The sequence below is a fragment of the Onychomys torridus genome, chromosome 8 (assembly GCF_903995425.1).
Source record: "Onychomys torridus chromosome 8, mOncTor1.1, whole genome shotgun sequence".
Taxonomy (NCBI): domain Eukaryota; kingdom Metazoa; phylum Chordata; class Mammalia; order Rodentia; family Cricetidae; genus Onychomys; species Onychomys torridus.
The window spans coordinates 72,322,957-72,347,667 of record NC_050450.1 but is presented as its reverse complement, the minus strand read 5'-3'; the positions used below and the strand labels follow the sequence as shown (position 1 = coordinate 72,347,667).

At 41.9% G+C, this 24,711-nt stretch overlaps 1 protein-coding gene across 6 annotated transcripts in view; it reads right to left on the bottom strand.

Moving 5' to 3' along the window:
* The window catches only part of Acaca (acetyl-CoA carboxylase alpha), a 273,401-nt gene that overhangs the window by 199,886 nt on the left and 48,804 nt on the right, over positions 1–24,711 (bottom strand). For 2 of the 6 annotated variants that reach the window (XM_036195670.1, XM_036195671.1), the window contains exons 2-3: positions 8,945–8,991; positions 6,358–6,610 (exon numbers count right to left, since the gene is read on the bottom strand). In XM_036195670.1, coding sequence (XP_036051563.1) covers positions 6,358–6,610; positions 8,945–8,991 — 300 coding nt within the window. Of the gene's footprint in view, positions 1–6,357; positions 6,611–8,944; positions 8,992–16,502; positions 16,522–18,368; positions 18,550–19,009; positions 19,235–24,711 lie in introns of those variants that run through there. The other 4 variants (XM_036195675.1, XM_036195673.1, XM_036195672.1 and 1 more) reach the window with 4 other exon arrangements.

The following is a 24,711-nucleotide window of genomic DNA, read 5'->3' as shown; positions in this document are numbered from 1 at the left end:
CATATTAAAGCTTAACACAAACGAGCCAAGAGAGGGAAAAGGCATGTGACTTTAATAATGGTTTTCTCAATGTAAGAACTGTAACAATCATGGCACATGTTTTCTGTAACCAAGCCTTTCAACACTAAATATCCAAATTTTATGCAAAAGACTGAAGTTTCCCAGTCAAACCATTTTATCAAGCCAGGCACAGTGGCACAAACCTGTAAATCTAGCATTCAGGAGAGAAAGTCAGTATGATCCCGTGTTCAATGCCAGCCTGGGCTATAAAGCAACTTCAAGGCTAGCCTGAGCTTCATGGTTTAAGACCCTGTTTCAAAACCAAAACAAGAAATTATCTCAATTAAGGGTTACCCGATAGTTGGAGGCTAAGGCAGGAGACTTTTGAGCTCAAGGCCAGCTTGGGCTACATAACAAGGCCATGTCTCAAAGAAATTTTTAAGCAAACATTTAAACCACATGATATTGGGTGTGGCACATTTTATATTCCTTAAAGCTTTAGAAGTCATTATTTAATTTTATCTCTATCACCAGGCTTTAATGAAGTCACTAAACTGATTAAAGCCATAAAACTCAAGAAGTTAAGTGAGACTAAATAAAAAAAATTCCCACTTCTATGCCAAACAAAAATAGTTTAGCTATAAGTAAAAGCTCTGTTCTTCATAGATTTTACAAAAATGGCCATCTTCACCATGACTATGAAACTGACTACATTACTGACATTAGTGCCAAAATGGTTCTGCCACTGCTCAACTATAGAGTGCAGAATGGTAGGTCTGCCTTTCTTTTTCCTTGCACCAAATAATCACTAGCAATCATACGCGTATTTCCATGAATTATTAACTTCCTCTCAAACAAGTCTCTGGTCACTATCACAAAAGGCAGGGGTGCAGGAGTGGGGTGGTAATATAATTAAGAAATTTAAGAGGACCAGACGTGGTGGGTGCATGCCTTTAATCCCAGCACTCAGCGGGGAGAGGCAGGAGAATCTCTGTGAGTTTGAGGCCAGGTCTAAATAGTGATTTCCAGGCCATCCAAAGCCAAAAAGAAAATGAAGCTTAAGTGAGGAGGGCAGTGAGATGGCTCAGCAGGTAAAACCACTTACTGCCAAGCCTGATGAACCGAGTTGGACCCCAGAGCCCATACTGTGAAAGGAAAGTTGTCCCTCTGACCTCTGCATATGTAGCAGGACACCTTTGCCTACTCCCACATAAATAAATAAATCTAAAAAATTTTCTTCAGAAGGAATTCAAGAGATGTAAAATATAATGTGTGGTGTTGCATATTTGTTTGATTAAATGAATTAGAATTTGGATGTATATTAAATGAGATGATAAAGATTTATCTTTATTATTATTTTTTGTTGTTTTTTTGAGACAGGGTTTCTCTGTGTATCCTTGGCTGTCCTAGAACTCACTCTGTAGACCAGGCTGGCCTAAAACTCACAGAGATCCTCCTGCCTCTGCCTTGTGAGAGCTCAGAATAAAGGTGTGTTCTACCACCCTTAACCACTGAGACATCTTTCAAGCCTGACACAAAAATTTTGAAATAGAAAGATGGAGAATTTTAGTAGATTAGGTTTGTAACATGTCAGGCCTGCCTGAGATTTCAAACTACAATAACCACACCACCAAAAAAGGAAGTTTATAAAAGTGTGCACAGTATGACCTCATTTCAGTATAACGAAACATATATGGGGCTGGAGAGATGGCTCAGTGGTTAAAAGCACTGGCTGCTCTTCCAGAGGACCTAGATTCCGTTCCCAACATCCACATAACTGACAACAGTCTATTATAACTCCAGTTCCAAGGCATCTGAATCTGACACCCTGTTCTGCCTCTGCAGGCACTATGCCTGTGATTCTTAGGCATACATGAAAGCAAAACACCCAGACACATAAAATATAAATGTTAAAAAATTAAAACAAGAAATGTGTATAGCACGGCAAGATGGTGAAACACTTGGGAGACAGAAGCAAGAGGATAGCAGAGAGCTCCAGGACAGAGAGGGATACATAAGAAGACCCTGTCTCAAAGAGAAAGAAGAAAGATGAAGAGAAAGGAAAGAAACATACATGTGTAATATGGATATATGCATAGAAGAAGATTCAGAGGAGCTGGAGAAATGGTTAAGAGCACTTGCTGCTCTTTCTTTCAAGAGAACTTGAATTTGGTTCCCAGCACCTACAGTAGTCAGGAAATTCATAACCACCTATCACTACAGTTCCATGGGATCTAATGCCCTCTTTGGATCTCTAAGAGCATTGCCCTTATGTAGCATACATATACCCAACAGACACACATAGTCATAAATTTAAAAAAAAAGAGAGAGATGGGCGGTGGTGGTGCACACCTTTAATCCCAGCACTCGGGAGGCAGAGGCAGGCGGATCTTTGTGAGTTCGAGGCTAGCCTGAACTACAGAATGAATTCCAAGAAAGGCGCTAAAGCTACACAGAGAAACCTTGTCTCAAAAAAACAAAATAAAAATAAAAATAAAACAAATAAGACAATTCTATTAGATGCCACCAAATCACATACTAGTTACCAAAATTAAGATGTATACATTTAGTCTTTTAACAGTATTTCTTCTGAAATGTACAATTAATTAATGATTTTTCAGAGATATATCATCCTAACCAGCTGATAAGCCCAGGTTGATCTTATCTAACAATTAAAAAGCCTCGCTGGGCGGTAGTGGCACACGCCTGTAATCCCAGCACTTGGGAGGCAGAGCCAGACGGATCTCTGTGAATTCGAGGCCAGCCTAGTCTACAGAGCGAGATCCAGGAAAGGCGCAAAGCTACACAGAGAAACCCTGTCTCAAAGAAAAGAAAAGAAAAAAAAAAAAAAAAGCCTTAGCAGTTCCTCAATGAAACTTACCTATCCCCACCAAGTTGTGACTATTTCTTAAGTCCTTATTTTCAAATACTTGGGTGATAAGCTCAGGAAGTGATTTAGCCAATCTTTCAGTGACTCTGGAAAAACATGATGTATGTCTTCTCCATCCCTAGAAAAGTCTATTTTCTAATCCAGCTCATCCATCAGACCATTAAAATGTTCACTTAGCACCCAACATGAAGATCACAGCAACTATTTCACTTTGTTTCAGATGGCCCTAGTTAACACTTATGAGGAACAGGCCTGTCCCCTTAACCTCTGTCATTCTAGGAGCTGCTAGTGAACTCAACCAGTTTAGACTCGGCATTCAGGAGTGAGAGGGGGGCCTGAATCATCATCATCTTCATTTTTCAGAGAGGAAATAAGTTCAAGGAAAAATTATGGATTAGCTACAGATGTCATTAGAAGTAGTCCTATCAAAAGAAAGAATTTAAGTTACTCCCAAAAACATTGTTATGTCCACAGATGAATTGGATAAAGCAAGAAGTCTTGTGCTATTTGGAACCAGTGGGAACTGGCAACTGTCCTCTTCCCAGGCGGCTGATCATACTCCTACCCATGAGCAACAACTAGGAGAGTTCTGGCAACAATGAGGCATCCAAGTCATTGCAGCCACGCCACTGACCACACAGCCTCTGCCTGACAGCCACGGACCTTGGGAATGCTTGGCACCTACATACTGCCTCAGAATATCATCAGCTGAGTTTCCTGTAATAGCACTTACTGCACCATTGCCAAACTCAATGTCCTAATTCAACAACTGAATATTATGTTTCACATAAAATTAGATTTCTCAAAGCAGTGCGACTTCAAAGATTTAGCACTAACCTAGTCTTTCTCAATAGGGGAGTATGACATTTTGAGACCAATTCTTGGTTGTGTGGGATGATACACTGCATTATAAAAGCAGTGATGGTAATGCTGAGAGAGGGTCTCTTTATGTAGCCTTGGATGTCCTGGAACTCACTCTGTAACCAGGCTAGCCTCAAATTCAGAGATCTGTCTGTCTCCCCCTCCTGAACACTGGGATTAAAGGCGTGCGCCACCTCCTCCAGTCCTATTGCAAAAGTTTTAGTACCGCCAGTCCTCTGTCCTCAGCAGTTCTCAACCCCACACACTTCCAAATGACTTTGAGGGGACAATACCACCAGTACTAATCTAAGTGAACCATGAAGTAAACATGTTTGTATAAAGTCCTCATTTCTAGTCCCTGATGCTAGTTCTTCTTTCTGACCTGAAGTTAGGTCGAATACTTTGTTCATTAATGCCTGAAAATCAACTTTATCAGAAATACTTACAAAAATTGTAAAAAAGAGAAAAAAGTTGTAAGGTCAGGCAAACAGTAAAACAATTACAAAAATGCAACCGGGACATTTGAGTTGGAACTTTCAATCTCAACCAAGTTATTTTCCCTCATCAGACCTCAGTTTTCTCATCTAGTAAAACAAAAGCATTTGGCTAGTCAGGCAAGGTAGTGTGTGCCTGTAATCAGAGCAATCAGGAGGCTAAGCCAGGACAAGCCCAAGTTTAAGGTCGTCCTAAGAAATAGATCCTGTCCTAGCTGGGCGGTGGTGGCCCATGCCTTTAATCCCAGCACTTGGGAGGCAGAGGCAGAGGCAGAGGCAGGCAGATCTCAGTGAGTTCAAGGCCAGCCTGGTCTGGTCTACAAAGTGAGATCCAGGGCAGCTAGGACTGTTACACAGAGAAACCCTGTCTTGGGGAAAAACAAAATAAAACAAAACAAACAAACAAAAACAACAACAAAAAGAGATCCTGTCTTGACAAATACATTTTTAAAAAAAGCACTAAAACTCCCAGGAATCATGAAATAAACCATTTCTAATTTGCTTTATCCTTCTGACCTCCATATAGCTTAAATGGGAGTGATTATTAATGTACACTAACTGTTTCATCTTAGAGAAGCTAGGATTCCAAGCCCCAAGGATAACAACAAAGAATTACCAGAACCAGTATGAAATTTTGCTATAGAATCAATATCTTTTTTTGTTTTATTTTTCAAGACAGCGTTTCTCTATGTATTTTTGGTGGATGTCCTGGATCTTGCTCAGTAGACTAGGCTGGCCTCGAACTGAGATCTGCTTGGCTCTGCCTCCCAAATGCTGAGATTAAAGGTGTGCGCCACCACTGCCCGGCCTAGAATCAATATCTTGATATACAAAAAGGAGCCTAATTATTTTATGACCCATTAATAACAGACTATTAAGATAATAACAGTAGCAGCACCTATCCTAACTGTGTTTATCTAGGTTAGAACTATAACATTTACCCTCAATGTACATTAGAATCACCTGGATAGCATTTTCTTTGTTTGTTTTACTCTGTGTGTGTGTGTGTGTGTGTATGTGTGTGTATGACAGAGAGACAGAGAGACAGAGAGAGACAGAGACAGAGAGACAAAGACAGAGACAGAGAGAAATTTCTAGGGATGAGGTTTATTTCCTAAGGTTTACTCACAAATGAATGATAAACACATGTGATCCAAACTCTTTAAACCTAAGAACTGTAAAGCAAAGGACTAAACTAGTTATCTCATCAACCATCAGTCCAAGGGTATGGTCGCTCATCCCAGTATCCCAGCACTCCAGTAACTCTAGCACTCTAAAGGCCAGGGCAGGAAAATTAGGAGTTTAATGTCTGCCTGGGCTACATAGTGAGTTTGAGGCCAGCCTGAGTTACATAAGACCCGATCCCAGAACAAAACAAAACAAAACAAAACAAAACAAAACAAAACAAAAACGGTTACTTTAACATGAATGAGCTGGCACACACCTATAATACCTGCATTTAGAAGCTGGAGTGAGGAAGATCAAGAATTCAGGATAATTTGGAGCTACATTAGACCTTGTTTCAAAAACACAAACAAAAAAGGCAAAATGTCCCTAGGCACTGTGTATGTTCCAGCACTCAGGAAGCAAAAGCAGGAAGGTCTCAATGAGCTCTAGGCCAGCCTGCTCTCTCTAAGAAGTTCCAGTCCAACCAGGGGTAAGGGAAACCTATTTCTAAACACAATCAACAAAACCCACAAGGGCTAAGGATGTGGATCAGTGGTTGAGTGTTGGCCTACCATGTCCTGAGTTCAATTTCTAGCACTGATGGGGTTGGGGGTAGACTACAAATTTAGCCAAATCTGCAAAATTCCTATCAATCAATGAAAGTTACAACATTGTTAATCAAAGTACTACAGAAGCTGAAATTGCTCAACCTAACTTTCATTCCCTGGATCATATTGAAGGACCTAGTATGTATAAAGAATGGTAAAAAGCTAAGAGGAATATAAAGGAAAAGACAGTCCCCAAACCTGAAAAGTGCATAATTTCCTAGTCAGAAGATAGGCCCAGTGAATGGAGGTGACGTTAATATATTCTTCTTCCTTTTGGAACGTGAGAGTGAAAATAAGAAGAGAATAAACACATTACCCATGAAGCAACTCTTCTCACCTCATGTGAAAGGCCAAACCATCCTGTAAAGCAGAGATCCCCAAGTCAGAAAGCGTATCTGAGCTGACAGAAGCTGGTGACAGGGAGCCCTCCTTCTCCTCTAGTAGATCCAGCTTCACCAGGTTACTGATCTCATCTTCCGAGTTGTCTTCAGACACCGACCCTATTATGAATCGGGAGTGCTGGTTCAGCTCCAGAGTTTTGGCCAACGGAGATGGTTCATCCATTATTCTTTCAAAATAAGCTCTCAGCGCTGTAGGAAAAATGAAGAGAAAAGTTGGTTATAGGCAATAACATATAGGTGAGGACACTCAAAAAAATAAGTCATAAACTACAAGCGGCTCTGGAAATAAGACTGAGTCTGAGAACTGGTTTCCTTGGCTACTTTATTCCTGCACTTTTGTTTCCTCCAATCCTAAAACTCTAAAAGACCAAAAAACAAAGAGGAAAAGAAAGATCGTGGTAACTATGCTTATAAAACAAAAGTTTATTTTCCTCAGAAAATATTTCTCACAATCTATAAGCCATTCTCCATCTCTTACTCAGTGACACTAAATGGATAATTATGATAGATGGGAACCTTTCATTGTAAGCGAAAGCTGTTATGAGACTGTGACTCCTCTGTAGCATTGTAGGTGGTGAGTGCTAAGAGTTTAGGGAGACTGGCTATTGCTTGACACTCAGTATTTAAACTACATAATGATCTCCTGGTTCCAAACACCACATAATGAAAGGTTATGAATTTTATTAAGCACACACATTTAAAGTAAAACAATAGACAAAAAACCTTGTGTTTTCATGAGTTTATTTTTCTCAAACTGAATATTTTAAAAATCTACCCCCAAATATTATTTTTGTTGTTCAATTATGTACACAGAATTGGTAGAGGAAGTGAATCTACCACCAAATTTTAAATCTGTATTCAAAGTAGTTTATGTATCATCTCAAACACTATTTTTCTAGATATAGGACCTTACTAGTCAAGATTAGCTATTGTCAATAGCTATCGTCAATAGCTAACAGACATAACCAAAATAGTTATCAGTTCTTGGACCTATCTTAGACCAACTGTTTCAGAAGCTCTAGGGTGAGGTATAATAGTGTTTTAACCTAAAGCTGAAGAACCACTATGCTGCAAGAGGAAAACAACAATAACAAACTGCCAGGAATACAAGAAAATATAATAGGGGAAATTAAGAAAAAAGAAAAAACAAAATATCTGAACATTCTGGAAGGGAGCTGAATTACTTATTTTTGAAACTAGCATTAATAAATACAGAAGTGAGGCAATGAAGGGGAAGAAGAGTTATAAAGGGAAGGGGCAGAGGAGAACAAGACAGGGTACCATGGGGGAAGTAAGACAAAATACCACTTTTTCTGCTATGTAGAATCTAGACTTGAATGTATCTCTGTGTGTACATACATGCATATCTATGGCATGCAAATAGAAACTGAGTATTTGAGGTGTGAAAGGGGACCAGTAAGGGTGGAAAGAGGAGCTGGAAACAACAGTGCAAGGGTGAACATGAGCAACATACAATGATCTACATTTATGATAAATGTCTAAATGAAACGTATTGCTTGTACATTAAAGTATCAAAACAACAATCAAATATAAAATCAAGGGGTTGGGGATTTAACTCAGTGGTAGAGCGCTTGCCTAACACACAGGAGGCCATTTCAAAGCCCAGAAATGGAAAAAAAAAAATTGTCTAAATTTGCTATACATTTACATTGTAATATTATATTTCTATCTTTTTCTTTTTAAGTGTCCAAATTGTATGGAGTTCAGTCTAAAAGAAAACCAAATCATTAGAAGAAAAAAAGGGAGTTAGGGAACAACAGGAAAAGGAAAAGGGACATTCTAACATATTGACCACTTTGAAGAATATTAAGTTACAGCAGAAGAAAATCAATTTGGGGGGAGAGGGCAAGGAAGAGACAGCATCTCATAGCCAGGCTAACCCCAAACTTCTGCAGCCAAGTTTGCCTTTCCTGCCTCCTCCTCCTAACAGCTGGGACTACAGGTGTACACCACCACACCTGGCTTACACCTGTCTTTACAAAGGAAGTAAGGCATACACATGTGAACACTCTAACTTATTATCTGACTGAAATTTGATGGTCACAAAAAAAGGCCATTGCTAATAAAATAGGGTCCCCGGGCTGATGAGTGAAAGATTCAACATAGCTAGCTTCAAGCTGTCCTCTCCTTAGCTCCGGTACCAGACTGCCTTTCCAAGGCTGCACAGACTGGAAACAACTCGGTGTTTACCAGTTCTGATGCCTGCCCAGCAGCCAGCACCTGTACTGCTCCCCAGCATGCACACCACCAGAAAGGGAGGTCATGCCTGGAAAATCACTGAGTAGCCGCCCAGACATTCTAGAAGCCACCACAGCCTGTCCCATTTCCATTGATTCTAGTCCTAAATTAGAGAGAAAGTAGTGGGTCATCACCATGGTCAGACTCCTCATTCATTTGCCAATTTTTCTTTGTGAAAGACAACAGAAACCCCACAATTGAACATCTTGACACATGGAAATTTGTATTACATTGTAAACACAAAAGAGTATTATTGAAACTGACCTCTTATAATTCTTATTGTCTCAGCAGATATCCACCTCCAAAAAGAACTAAACAAAGAGAAAAACAGAGATTTGAAGGTTGCTTTTTGTTTGCTTTAATACCAAATTTTTGTCAACTCTAGTTTTATTCAATGTAGTACAAAAATAGTGATATTCAAAGTATCATATTTTCTTGTGAATACTACTTAACTTGAAGTATAATATTCAGTAATTACTTACTTACATAAAACAAAAGCATTTCATATTAAGAAACTTTTATTATTTCTAAGCATACTAAACAACAGTTCAAGCTTATTATTTCATAAAATAGCTTTTCTGAAAAAACCCTATATTCAAATGCATTACACTTATTACTTCTAATACTTCATTAAAAATGAAGCAATAGGGAGAAAATAACTTGGTTCTCCAAAACCCAGGTTGAGAATGTTTTCAAATGGTTGTAAGTATCCACAAAACTAGAAACCAGGGAGAGAACATTCCCACCATACTAAATCCCCAAACTCTAAAAGACCAAAAAAAAAAAAAAAAAAAGTCTCTACTTCCCAAATCCTAGGTTTACTTCTAAGCTAACAACATAAAAATATCCAGGTAAAAAACTCTCCATTTTGATTATGTATAAGAAACATCTAGAAACTTTCAAAACTATCCATGTGCAGTAGACCTCTGGCCTATGCCTGCAATCCTAGCATTTGAAAGTATTGGAAGGAGGATCAGGACTTCAGTTACCCTTAGCAACACAGAAAGATCTAGGCCCAGTCTGGTCTATAGGAAACCCTGAACCCTGTTGCAAAAAAAAAAAAAAAAAAAAAAAGAGAGAGAGAGACAGAGAGACAGAGAGACAGAGAGAGAGAGAGAGAGAGAGAGAGAGAGAGAGAGAAGAGAAGAGAAGAGAAGAGAAGAGAAGAAAAAGAAACAAAATACAAAAAGAAATAAAAATAAACTTCTAAAACACCCATGTGAAATTCCACTCCAAATCTACTAAATCAGATCTGCAGTTGGAGGAGATGCAAGTATCTGAATTACCTTTATTTTTATTTTATGTGTGTGGGTGTTTTGCCTGCATATACACACACCGCTTGCATGCGTGGTACCCATGGAGGCCAGAAGAGAGCATTGGATTCCCTGCAACTGGAGTTGCAGGGCTGTTATGAGGCATCACATGGGTGCTAGAAATAGAACCAGGTCCTCTGGAAGAGCAGCCATGCTCTTAGCCACTGAGCCATTTCTCCAGCCCCAGACTTTTTATTTTTAAAGATTTATTTATTACATATGCAATGTTCTGCCTGCATGTATGCCTGCATGCCAGAAAAGAGTATCAGATCTCATTATAGATGGTTGTGAGCTACCATGTGGTTGCCTGGAACTAAACTGAAGTCCTCTGGAAGAGCAGCCAATGCTCTTAACCTCTGATACATCTCTCCAGCCCCCCAGGGTTTTTTAAAATTGGTTCATTTGAGAGTTTCATACAATATGCTTTGATAATATTCACCCTATCCTAGATATCTTAATTTTAAATTCAGTTGATAATACTAGTGTCTGGAAGGCTGAGGTAGAAGAATGGTCCATTCCAGACCAGCCTGGGCTACATGAGACCTTTTCTAAGACATAAAAGGGATGGCTTAGCAAGTAAAAGCACTTAGACCAATTCTTGCAATCTCAGTTCAGTTCCAGAACCCACATACCAAGTTGTCCTCTGACCTCATCAGGCATGCTATGGCTTGCACACACACACTCTCTCTCTACCAATAAATTAATGTTTAAAAAAAGAAAAAAAAAAAGGGAAAGAAAAAAACAAGATTTAGCTGTTGGTAGGAAGCTAACTAGACAGCTTAGTACAATGTATTTGCCAACAAGCCTGAAGACCTGAGTTTGATCCCTGGGACCCATGTAGTACAAGAGTTTATTACCACACATGTGCTCACACACACAAACACTAAAACACTAAACAAATAAATATATAAAGAAATTACAACATTTAGTTGTTAGTTAAGTGGCTATAGACACCCAGATATTTTCTTGAAAAGCAAGAAAGTACTAAGTAACTAAATAAACCCACTAAACCAAAATCCTAACAGAATTTCAAAGCATTCCACTTGTGCACACAAAAGAACTAAATAAAGAAAGGAGGACTGGTTGAGATTCTGTTTCAGAATCTCCAGATTATTTGATTTCCCTGCAACTAGTTACCAGTCTGATAAAAGGCTAGTTCTCCAGAAAGGGTAAACAGTTTCTAGACTGGGGATATCAAGAAGAGTAAAAAGGTACTCTTACCGAACTGAAGTTGGTAAACATATTAAGACCTAACAAGATGTTTTGCAGAATCTGAAGAACTGGGGTGGGCTGGGGGTGTTAGACAATTAATAGCAGGGACCTTACACTACTAACACTGAGGTACCTGGTTTCTCACCCAGATCATCCTGTGATGCAGCTAACAGTCAGCAGGGCCCACTCACATTGCCACAAGCTCTAACAACCTCTTCAATCCACCTTATTAAATATAAGCAGGCAATTAAGTTATTACCAGATGTCTGAGAAAGTACCCAAATGAAAGAATCAAGAACAAATAACTACTTGTAAAAACAAAACACGTGACCAGTCTTCAGAACTTGAAAGTCATTTGGAAAGACTAAAAACCTTCACAGATCAGAAGTTAAAGTACACGACCACCAAATGCAGTAGATCCCAAAGAACGTGAATACAAGAAAAGATATGGCAAACCAAGCAGTGGTGGCCTTTAATCTCAGCACTTGGAGGCAGAGGCCAGCCTGGTCTACAGAGTGAATTCAAGAACAGCCAGGGCAACACAGAAAAACCCTGTTTTGAAAAACTTGGAGGGGGGAGTAGAAGTAGGAGGAGGAGGATTCAATAAGCTTCCAGAGAGGGAAAACTATGTCTTCATATAAATAATCAAGAATCAAAACCAGACATGGTGGGCACTCAGGAGGCAGAGGCAGGCAGGTCTCTGTGAGTTCTGGTCTACAATGTAAGTTCCAGGGCAGCCAACGCTACACGGAGAAACTTTGTCTCAAAAAGATTTTTTTAAAAAGGATCAGAATGCTGCTGGGCCAGCTGTGGCAGACTTTTCATCTCTGCTACTCAGGAGGCTAAGGTAAAGCAATTTTAAATTTAAGCCCTTCCTTGGACTACAGTGAGTTCAAAGCCTAAGTATAGTTAGACCCTATCTTACTTTTTAAAAAAGTCCAGGTGTAGAGGTGTCAGGGACATCACATGAACATGGACCCACAGAACCAACTGATGGGGACTTATGGGGACTCACAGAGATCAGGGAGCCTGTAAGGGATGACCTAGGTCCTCTGCCTATTATGTTTAGCTGGTAGCTTGGTGTCTTGTGGGATCCCTAAAAGTGGGAGGGGGCTGTCTCTGACTCTTTCGATGGTTTATGGGACTCTTTTCCTCCTTCTGGGTTGCCTGTCCAACCTTGATGTGATGGTATGTGACTGGTCTTATTGTAGCTTGTTATTCTGTGTTTGGTTTATGTCCCTGGGAGGCCTGCAGTCAGGATGTAATATAAGAGAATAATAATTTTATTAAGAAAATTTTTTATTCATTTTACATACCAATCACAGATCCCCCTCTTTCCTGAGAAGAATAATTTTAAAAAGCCCAGGCATGGTGATGCACACCTTTAATGCCAGCACTCAGGAGGCAGAGGCAGGCATGCATTTCTGCGAGTCTGATGCCAACTTGGTCTACAAAGTGAGTGTCAGGACAGCCAGGGCTTCACCATGAGACACTGTCACAAATAAAAAAACACACAGCTATTACTAAGATGAGTAAGAAATCTTAAATGAGAATATGAATTACACATTTTTACAACCATGTTAAATGGAAGAGGGGTACAATAAGTAATGAAAACAGAAAAATGTCCTAATTCTTAGAAGACATAAGCAGAAGTATTTATGAGTTTTTCAGGTTAGTTTGAAATAACTCAGAAAAACACACAACAGAGAGCAGTAAAGCAAATGTGGCAAAATGTTAAACATTGATGAGCCTGGGTCAAGGGAACATTGGTGTCCATCGAACTATCATTTGTAAGGTAAAAACTTTTAAGTAAAAAGTTAAAAAAATATATACATCCCATGTATTCTCTCTCATGATGACACTAAAGAATATTCTCCACCTAAGTGAGGGAACAAACCAAGAGTGTGGAAGACGTGGGAGATGCATTCTCCAGCAGCAGAAGAGATGGTAAAGAGAATCCCCAGGGTGATGATGAGGAGGGAGTCCAGGATGGCCATTAAGTGCTGGATGCAAGAGGAAAGCAATTTAGGCTGGAGCCAACCAGTGAAGTCTGACAGAGATTTTATAGATGAAAATTAATGGACTATCTGGCTCATGTCGGTGTCCTGAGAGATTTAGAAAACTGGTCTAGTTAATATATGATAAGTCACAGAAAGCTAACAACAGAAATAAAGACCATTATTACCTCCAAAGAAAGAGTTGTACAGGTAAGGATTCAGAGGATACAACTAAATCCTATACAACATTTACACATTCATAATATAAACTTCCTGATTAAAAATAAGGCTATAAAGTAACTCATCTGGGTAGTCAGCTGGTGGATATAGGAAAAATAAAGATGAATAGTGAGGATAAAGAGTAGACTGAAAGCCAAATCTTCAATATCTATCATAAGATTATCAATAAGCAATGTTTAACAGTTGCAACACGATGTTACTCACACACAAAAACACGTATCACATAATACATCTACCAAGAGAAACTGAAGTAGGAATGCTTAGGATTTTAATCAACTTTGCGGACCACGTAACCTTTTAAACTATAGGCAAGGGGTTAGGAATGTGGCAGAGTACAGGTCTAGGATGTGTGATGCCCTGGATTCAATATAAGGGAGGGAGGGAGATAAGAAGTTGCCAGGTAACGTGTGACCTATACCTCTAATTCCAGGACTTGGTGACCCCAAGGTTAATAAATTTCTAGACATTAAGAGATTTATAACATTTAGACACCTTTAATCCCATCACTTGGAAGGCTGAGCCAGGTGGAATTCTGAGTTCTAGGCCAGCCAAAGCTACATAAAGAAACTTTATCTAAAGCAAACAAACAAAAATTTATAACACTGAATGTAAATTATCTAACCAGGCATGGAGGTACAAACCTGTAACCTCGCCACTTGGAAGAGGCAGAAGGAGCAAATATCACAGTCAGCCTTGGCTATAATGGCTACAATGTGAGTTGGAGCCCATCAGTAAACTGTGTAAAACCAAGTCTGAAAACAAGCACACAACCTGGGTAAAGTACCAGAAGCCTCTAAGCCAGACACAAGAGCCAAGAGGATTGTTGAATTCAAGGTCAGCTTGACCTACAAAGTGAGGACTAGACCAGCTTGTAAGATATCACAAAGGACAAATCAGTAAAATATTTCATAACTAGTAAGACATTAAAGGGGAGAGAGGGCTGCACACCTTTAATACTAGCACTCAGAAGCCAGAGGCAGGCATATCTTTGTGAGTTCAAGGCCAGCATGATCTACAGAGTGAGCTACACAGAGAAACTCTGTCTCAGAAAAAAAAAAAAGGGGGGTTTTGTTATCATGTTAAAAAAAATTATTTATACAGGCTAGTTATAAGATGATCTCTTTATAACTTGGATATACAGCCATGTGACTTCAATCCCCAGTGTTATAGAACAGTGATTATTTTTGCAGTTCCTCATGTAATGAAGAGTCAGAACAAAATGCTGAAAAGATGGAATGAAGTTGTCTTCAAGAACACTGGAGGGCTGGAGAGATGGCTCAGGGTTAAGAGCGCCAACTGCTCTTCCAAAGGTCCTGAGTTCACTTCCCAGCACCCACATGGTGGCTCACAACCATCTGTAATGAGATCTGGCACCCTCTTCTGTGTACATAATAAATAAATCTTTTTTTAAAAAGAGAGAGAGAGAGAACACTGGAAAGTGGCATCAACTGAGGGCACCAACCTTTAGCCAATTAACATCCCTTTTTGGTTTCATTTTTTTTACTGTTTCTAAGAAAGCTTTCTTCTTATGCCGTTCTTGGCTCACCTGGAACCTGCTATGTACAACACACTGGCCTCAAACTCATGGAAGTCCTCCTGTTTCTGCCTCCTGAGTTCTGAGGTTACACATAGGGCCACCACACCCAACAAAATCCCTAATTGTGAAACTACTTCTCACCTGTCTCCTTAAACGTCCCCAAACCAGATGGTGTAATGGCAACTTGAATAACAAATTGGTAAGAGAACTCAATCATTAGGACACACTTAACACAGATTAACTGGCTAAGAGCTAGTGCCAGATCAGATGCACTCTTCATGTAAGTGCAACATCCTTGTAAAACTACGACCAAGGTTTTTTTATTTAAATCAGGTCCAATGAACCATTCATTATATTCAAGTAAAGCTGAGAATTCTCACTGAAGTTTCAGAAATTAAAAAACAAACAAACAGGAATAAACTACTTAACAGGAATGTGTTAAAGTGGATGACCAATGAGGACTACCTTCAAAGGGTAGTCTTCAACAGTGATTAAGATTTTTCTTTTCAGCCAATGAGGCCTCAGTGTTTATTCACTTCTTCATAAGCCTATTTATTTAAATGTATAGAAAGATGCTTGATGTATAGCTTCTACAGTTATTAATCTTTAGGAACATGCTAATGGTGATGAGCTGGCTCAGTTAGCAGACAAGCTTCAAGAGCAAGCCTGGCCACTTGAGTTTAATCTTTAGTGACAAGAAGGGAATGAAAGAACTAACTCCCCAAAACTGTCTTCTGATCCAATTTTGCTCCCTCCAGTGCCATATGCACATATAAATAATTTTTAAGTTAGATAATAATAACTTTTTTTTCTGAAGTGCTGAAAAGAATAGCCAATATCTCCCAAGTAGAAACATTAAATTTAAGTGTATTATTATACAATTGTTTATTTTTGTTTCCTCATCTAATAATTAAGGTATTAGCTAGCCTATAAATGACAAAAACAAAAACAAATTAAAAAAAAAGAATACCTAATTTTTTTGATATTTCAAAATGATGTCATCTACAAATATCTTGGTCCTATTAATAGATACCCTGGGACTCATGTGACCTGGAGGCTGTAGGTTGGAAATGCCTTAATTTTAAAGAAAGTCGCAGTGGGGCTGAGGATGTTGAGCTGGTGAAGTGCCTGCTTAGAATCCACAAAGCCCTGAGTTCAATCTCCAGCACTGCATAAAAAAAGGTAAGTAGGGCTGGGCGGTGGTGGAGCACATCTTTATTCCCAGCACTCGGGAGGCAGAGGCAGGCAGATCTCTTTGAGTTCGAGGCCAGCCTGGTTCCAGGACAGGCTCCAAAGCTACACAGAGAAACCCTGTCTCAAAAACAAACCATCAAACAAACAAACAAGGTGAGAAGGTCAAGGAGATAGCTCAGCACATAAAGGTTCTTGCCAGGTAGAAGGTTCTGCCCACATGGTAGAAGAGAACCAACTCTCATAAATTGTCTTCTGAACTCATATAAGTGTGAGCACACATGCACACGCACAATAAATGTAAGAAATAAAACAAGTATGGTGGTGCACACCTGTAATCTCTGGAGGCAGCTCAGCTGGTAAAGGGGATTGTTGCTGAGTTGATGATCTGAGTTCAATCCCTAAGGCTCACAAGACATAGAAGGAGAAAACAGATTTCAGACTGTCTTATGATCTCCACATGACATGTTTATGCTCCCCACAAAAAATGAATAGATCCAAACTTTGGGGTTGTTTTTTAAAAGGGCAGGGAAGATGACTCTGTGGGTAAAAGCACTTGTGAAGTCTGACAACCTGAGTTCAAACCTGAAGACCCACGCCTGAAGGTTGTCCTCCTACCTCCACACATGGACCTCAGCACCTTCCTGAACACACAGGAAAACAAACAGGTCTAAAACAAGGAAGAAGAAAAAATAAAGGAAAAGCCGAGTGTGGTCTTTAATCCCAGCACTTGGGAGGCAGAGGCAGGCAGATCTGAGATTGAGGTCAGACAGATCTACAAAATTCCAGGACAGTGAGTGCTACACACTACACAAAGAAATCCTACCTAAGGGTAGACAGGGAGGGGAAAAGCAGAGAGGGGAGAAGAGAGCAAGGGGAAGAGGGAGGGGAGAGGGGAGAGAGGGAGAAAGGGGAAGAAGGGGAGAGGGGGAGAGAGGGGGAGAGAGGGACAGAGAGAGAGAGAGGAGGAGAGAGGGAAAGAGGGAGAGAGAGGAGAAGAGAGCAAGGGGAAGAGGGGAGGGGAGAGAGGGAGAGAGAGAAAGAGAAGAAAAACACAGAGCAAGGTATGGTGGCACATGCCTAGTACTTGGGACACTGAGGCAGGAAGATTCCAAATTCAAGGCTGAACACATGGAGACCCTCCAAATAAAAACAAAACACTAGATTCAGACCAGTTAAACCAGTCTGTGGGACAGTTAAAAATTTTCCTACTCACTAGCTGAAAAGTGCTCTACACCTGAACCTGTTCACAGTACTTTAGAGTTCTCCAAGGCTAGCTTTCACAATGACACTTCTTGGATATTACCTAGTTACGGTCTGATGTATAAATTCATTAAGTAAAAGGCCCAGTATTTCCCAACTTTTCCTCCCATCTTAAAAACAATTTAATCTTACCTTTAACATATTTCTATTCTACTTTGGTAAAACATAAGCAAAACCTCTACAACAATAATAAACACAGGCAGCTTCAGAAATTAGTATTTTACTGTTGACAGCTTTCACAAACCCACAGGTTTTGTTAATTATTAATGGGGTCGCATCTATACTCCTGTTAAGGCTTAAGTAGTACTTAGAAATAAAGAAGCAGGAAGAGACTTGCTACTTTGCAGCAAGCAGACACCTATTACCTACACTGCTAAAAGAGATCCTAGTTTTAAACAACACAATGCTTTCCCAACAAGTGCTTGTCAAGTGAGCACAGAAATCCCCAAGACAGATGATGTCAAGGGCATCCCCATTCATGAAGCAACAGACAAATTAGGGTATTCCTACCACCTAAGAGAGAGGAAACTATGTAACCAAAGAAAGCATACTTCCCAGCCTGAATTGTAGGAGGGAAAAATGAAACAGAAAAGTCAAAAGAAATCAACTTCTGAGAGTGAAGGCCAGGTCGTTAGATTTATTCTGCACATTGGGAAGTTTCTGAAACACTTTATATAGACGTGGAATCAGGAAATCCTAGAGTCCTTTCATTTGTCTTAAATCTCCCAACAAAACCATCTAAAATTACTTCCCTTAAGCAGTTCTACTCCTGTATCTTTTATAAAAACCCGCAAGGCCTACATGAAGCCCCTGATCTTTAAAGCTGATTGGAAGTGTTCACTTGCCGGATACTCAAATCCAAAAACTACCAGCCCTTACGTGGGCAGAATCTCCACGCACTTTTTCCTCTGAATCGTTAGTTTCCCATCACCTACCTTCTTAGGTCCTATTTTCAAGAGCTGCCCTAAACCATCAAGATTAACGCCCCAGGAGAGTTAAGAACTGGCGAGTACGCTTTTCCTACTTCCGTCCCTCATAAAAACCCTCAAATGCTGCGAGCAGGAACTGGCAGAGGGACAGCCCGCCTGGCCTGGGCTCTCCCCGCGATACAAAGGCACAGTGAGAGCCACAGCAGCCCGCGCCTCTGCGCCCCACACCTCTCTCGCAAGAAAGGAACAAGACTTTCCATGCAACCAGACCCAGGGCTCAGCACCCGCCTCCCACGTGCTCGTCTCCTCTCGGAGCCCAGGGTCGGACGCAAAGATTCAGCCCGGCGAGTAGCAGCAAGCACCGGGCACACCGGGTCCTCCCTAAGGGCCCTGGGCGGCACTCCTCCCAGGTTCCGGGGTTTCGGCCCGCAAACCCCGGACCCCAGAGCACTCCACGCGGAGCTCGGGGAAGGGGACCTGGAGGCCGCGGTGCTGAGGGGAGGACCCGGCTGCCCGGCCCGGGGGCTGCATGGGATGGAGAGCCCCACCGCGTGCGAGCGGGCGGGCGGAGGCTATGAGGCCGCCCCCTGCCGGCTGCCCGGCCCCGGCCCGGGCCGCTCCGGGTTGGGCTGCGGCCCTTCCCTCACCTCAGGCTGGCGGCACGCACCGGCCGGCGGTCGCGGAGCCCCTGCGCCGAGGCGTGCTGGACAGGAGGCGACGCGGGCGGCTCCGCGATGGCTGACAGGCGCTCGGCAGGCCGGCTGGGCACCCGGGCCGAGGAGGGCGGGGCTTCGGCGGCCCGCCCCGCCCCCGGCCCGCCCCGCGCCCGGCCGCCCACCTCAGTCACCCAGCCCCACGAGGTACGCGCGCGTCCGGGGTTACTCCAGGCCGTTCACCTCCGACCCCGCTCCGGGCAGCCGCGCGGTCCGGGCGCCAAGGGGAGGGGGCGAGGCGCGGACTCGGGCCGGCGTCAGCCAATGGGAGCGCGGCGCGGGGCGGGGCGACGTGAGGCGATGCCGATGGTCCGAGCGCGGCTCTGCCATTCGGGGCCGAGCGGTGCGAGGGCGGGCGGGTCCGGGACGTGGTGGTTGTCCCTTCTGCCTGGGAGGGTTTGGGGCCAGCCCAACGGCTCCACCTCCCGGCCGAGTGGATGAGGTGGTTCAGCTCGAACCTCCCAGCAAGATCCTGCAGCGCGGGAAGGGAACCCAGAACCCAGTGGTGTGGTGCGGTAGGCAAGGTGGGGGCCCTGCCTGGATGGACCGTAGCATTGCTAGTGCTGACGCCAATAAGGTCGGTGTCGTGCCCATCCACTGCCTTCAGATTAGTGCAGGCTAACCAAGGCAACTAATCCATCACCACTCCCCTTTGCTTAGCTACCCCAGCTCCTCAAAGGAGCTGTTGATGATGGATCCTTGAGCATGAAGAGAAGTAAAGAAAGTTTGGTGGGCAAGACCCGGTACAAAGGACGGCAGTCTCATGCCTGCCTGCCTTCAACAGTTAAGTGCCATCAAGCCCTGACTTCTTAGGTTGCCTTCCATCCTGAACTGGGGTTGCTCCAAGCCTACTGAGGTGAAGCCAACAAATTTGTCTAGTCTGCCACTTGACAGCAAGACTTTCATGGCAGTGTGTATTGTCGATTAATGGTGACTGGAAGAATTCCCAACACAACACAGCCTTGGGCATAGGTGCAGTAACAAGGAGAGGAGATCCATGTGAGTTCTAACCTATTACAAGAATTCAGAGGAGTACCCAGAGTTCTTTTCCCAGTCCTTACACGAACCTGTGATGAAGGTCAGGAAAGGTGTGGAGAACACGGTGGCCAGGAGAGTATTTCAATGCCAGGGGGCAAAAAGTGAAAAGGGTAGAAAGCCACACCCCAGAAACAAATTCTTGGATGGAAGCTAACACAGGAAAACATTAAGATTGGTCAACAGGAACAATGGGATCCCTCATTACCATTAGGTGGCAGCTTCTCCAAGAATTTATCCACTTACTTTTGAAGTAATAAGGATTGGAAACAAATTGGAGAATTAGTAAATTTTACAGAACAGTGACCTATATTTTAACAGTAACTGTGTCATTGGGATAAATTTCAGCTGAACAAAGGAAACTCAGAGCTTAAAAAAAAAAAGATAATTGAGCAAGACTGTCTGGTTTAACAAGATGTTCGACTTACTGACTAAGAATGATCTGGGAAGCTTTGCCTCTCCATAGTAGTACTCTCTGAAGCTGGCATGAAGAAGTGACCAAGGAAAGAAATTTTTTAAACCTTGGAGTTGCCTCTTGTTCTTTTACCTTTTAATGGTACAGCCTCTTTCTCTAGGATTCTTGATGGTGTTTCTGTTTGTCAGCTTTAGGGATACTGCAATAATGGATTTACCCTCTAAACTTCAGGACTGTGGGATGTAACCATTCACCTCACACGTGCAAGACCCTGGGGTCCATTCTCAAGTGAGGAATTCAAAGAGTCCAGCTTTCGGGGAGGGCCAGTGACACGGGTTAGCAGGTACAGGTGTTTACCCTCAAGCCTGAGGATCTAAGTATTATCCTTAGAACCCACAGGGCTGAAGAAGAAAACCAAAGTTCACAGCACACTGGGGCATGCCCGTGTACACATATGTGTGTACACACACACACAAATGTCAAAAAGAATTTTTTTTTTAATGAACTACTCAAGGAAAGGCCTAATGAAGGAGCTCTAAGAAAGAGTGCACTTAGTTAGGCAGAGGCAGGAGAACTGGGCCTTCAAGTTTGTGTGTAGGCTGGCCTTAGGAGATTGAAGAAAACCACAAAATAACAAAAGGCTGCAGGGAAGAAAATCAAGAATAAGGATAGCCCAAGACCACTTCCAAAGAATCTGTTACCAAATGCTAGGACGCAGACAAGAACTGGCAAAGGGCTATTTCTCTAAGACAGTGACTCCTGGAACCGGAACTGCTCCTATGTGTTGTGCTGTCTGAGGCATGCCAAGACCTGCCTATCCTACCATAGGCTTTTTAGAGCTGGTCTCCACAAACACTTGCCACACAAGCCGCATGTCTGTAAGAGGTGGAGGAAGAAAGCCAAAGGGTAGAGAAAACACACTGCACAAGACTAGCAGGTAGGAGAGAAGGAGGCGAGCACACATTTCAGAATCCGAAACGAGAGGTCTTTTCTGGGCTGAATTATATCCCCCAAGTCCAGTGCTGAAGTCCTAATCTACGGTACCTCAAGGTGGGTGTAGGGTGAGGGAATTGGAGGTAGGGTCTTTAAGGATCTTACTAAGTTAGAACAAGATCGTTAGGGCAGACCCTAGTCAAATAAGACGGGTGCCATTACACAAATGAATATTAAGATCCAGAGAAGAACCTTTGAAGACAGGAAGAAGACAATGAATGACAAGCCTAAGAGAAAAATTTTCAGAAAAAAACAACATTGCCAACATTTTAATCATGGACTTTTAGCCTCCAAAAATGTGAAGAATTTTATATTGTTTCTGTGATGTGGTACTTTTGTTATAACTACCCTAAAAGACACAAGGTCTCCAAATTTTTTTCAAGAAAGTCGTGTAGTAGCTGGAGAGCTGGCTCAGCAGCACTGACCACTCTTCCAGAGGACCTGGGTTCAATTCCTAGTACTCATGTGGGTGTCTCACAGTCTGTAACTATAGTTCCAGGGAATCTGACACCCTCTTTTGGCTTCCTCAGGCCCTAGACACACATGTGGTACACAACAAACATCCAGGAAAAACACTCATACAATTAAAAAAATTTTTTTTAAATTATGTAACGAGGAAGTCAGATCTTCCTGTAAGTAGCCTGAGGTGACCTGTGAAAATGGTTTACTACTTTCTTGACCCAGAAAACCCTACAAAATCAGGCAAATCAAGAGATTCAAATCCTCATGTTCACTTTAAGAAAGCAAAACTCCCCAGGCCATGAAGGCTGTGCATATTCAAAAGGCCACCAAGTGTCTAAAACATGGCACTTTAAAGAAGCAATGAGTTCCCTTCTAGCAGTATAATGGTGGAGTCAGGCTGTCCGAGCCAAACAGTGGCTCAGGACACAGGGTCTGTAGCTCCAAAAGAGTGCTGGATTTTTGTGTCAAGCTTAAAAATGCAGAGAGTAGGCCGGGCAGTGGTGGCGCACACCTTTTAATCCCAGCACTCGGGAGGCAGAGGCAGGTGGATCTTTGTGAGTTCCAGGCCAGCCTGGTCTACAGAGCGAGATCCAGGAAAGGTACAAAGCTACACAGAGGAAACCCTGTCTCAAAAACAAGAAAAAACAAAAACAAAAACAAAAACAAAAAAAAACAAAAGAAAATGCAGAGATTATGAACTGAAGGGTTGAGATGGAGGTTCTCTAGTCATTAAACATATCCCGGTGAACAAAGCACCTAGGATGTACTGACAGTGCTCATGGCTGAATTAGCCCATATATGTGCTCCTCTGTGATATTGAGATGATTGTCACTGAAATGAACAAACTGTCCCAAAGCCTGAAGAGGAAGGTGCACCTAAGAAAGATACCCCAAAAGAAACTGAAGAGACAAAACTTATATTCCTTAGCCTTCTTATCTAATGACTTCTCTGAGTCCTGTCTGCCTGCCCCCACCCCAAGTTCTTTGTCTCTCTTTCTCTGTCTGTCTGTCTGTCTGTCTCTCCAGGTCTCTGTCCCTCTCTCCATGGCTTTGTTTTTCTGAGTCCATCTCTGCCCCTGCCCCCTTAAGAAGAAAAGAAAGAAAAAAAATAAATTAAAAAAAAAGAAAGAAAAGAAAAAAACATAACACAGGAATAAATTCAGCATAAACAAATGCAAGTTTAAAAAATGAGGGGGGAGCTGGACAGTGGTGGTGCACACCTTTAATCCCAGCATGAGGGAGGCGGATCTCTATGAGTTCAAGGCCAGCCTGGTCTAGAAAGCAAGTTCCAAGACAGCCAAGGCTACACAGAGAAACCTCCATCTCTGAACACACACACACACACACACACACACACACACACACACACACACACACATGCTCACGCACCAATGAAGTTGTCTAGAAGTAACAGGAATTGATCCTAAGCATCCTGGTTCCCTTCATTGATCTTTTTCTCTATTCTGGGAAAAGTCTGAGAGATCCTTGTCTTTACAGTGATTACAATCTATTTGGGAAGACAAAACTGGCACTCTTAACCAGTAGCTATATCTCATTCCTTAGATGATAGTCATGAAAATTTGTAAAGGGTATACATAGGTGAGAGATGATAAATTCTCAAAAGTAGATAAGCCCATATTTATCTAGATAGTATATTAGCATTTTCCATGTAGTTCCATTTGGCAGTCATTTCTGCTTTAGATAAGAGCAGTATTTCTCAAGGTATGTTGCACTGGCCACCTGTAATAGGAACACTGGAGTGCTTGTTTAAAATGTAGATTCCCGGAGCTGCAAGATGGCTCAACCTGTGATGGTACTTGGCACTAATCATGATGACCTAAGTTTGATCCCCAGGTCCCACATGTTGGAAAATAGAATTAGAATAGCCTCCTACAAGTTTTCTGACCCCACATCAGCACAAGTCATGCACATATCCACATGCACACACCCACATACACACACACACATTGCAGATTCTGTCATACAACCTATACTTGTATATATGAATATATGCAATCAATATATACAATAAATTTTTAAAGAAAAGAGGAAAAGGGGCTGGCAAGATGACTCAATGGATAAGACACTTGCCACTAAGCCTGATGACCTGAGTTCAATCCTGGAACCTACACGATGGAAAATGAGAACAGAGTCCCACTAATTGCCTCCCAATTTACATACATACACACATATTTATGTATCTATGTATGTATATGTAATTTTTAAAAGGGAAAATGCGGACTCTTTTAAAAAGAAAACCTGGTCGTTGTTCACAATGAAGTTTGACAACACAAGTTTAGTATTTAGCATTCTTGTCCCCCTGTTTGCTGCCAGAGAATCTTGTTGAATAGCAATGTCTCCAACACCTGTATTTCTAAGATAGCAATCTTCAGGTCAGACTTGAGTTGAATTAGAGAAGGAAAGAGTATCTTTATAGTCCTGGAGCTGGAGCTCAGTGGTCGAGTATCTGCCTAGTACACCTGAGGACTAGGTTCAATGCCAATACCACAAAGGGAGGGGAGGAAAGAAGGTGCCTTATAGAAATAGAGCCTGGTAGGTAAAATACCCAGATGTTAGCTGGGTGTGGTGACACAAACCGGTAATCCCCGCACTCAGAAGGCAGTAGCAGGAGGATCACCACAAGTCTGAAGGCAGGCTAGTCTACATAAAGTGTTCTAGGTCAGCCAGGGCTACATAGTGAAATCCTGAATAATATAAAATCAAGATGCCTT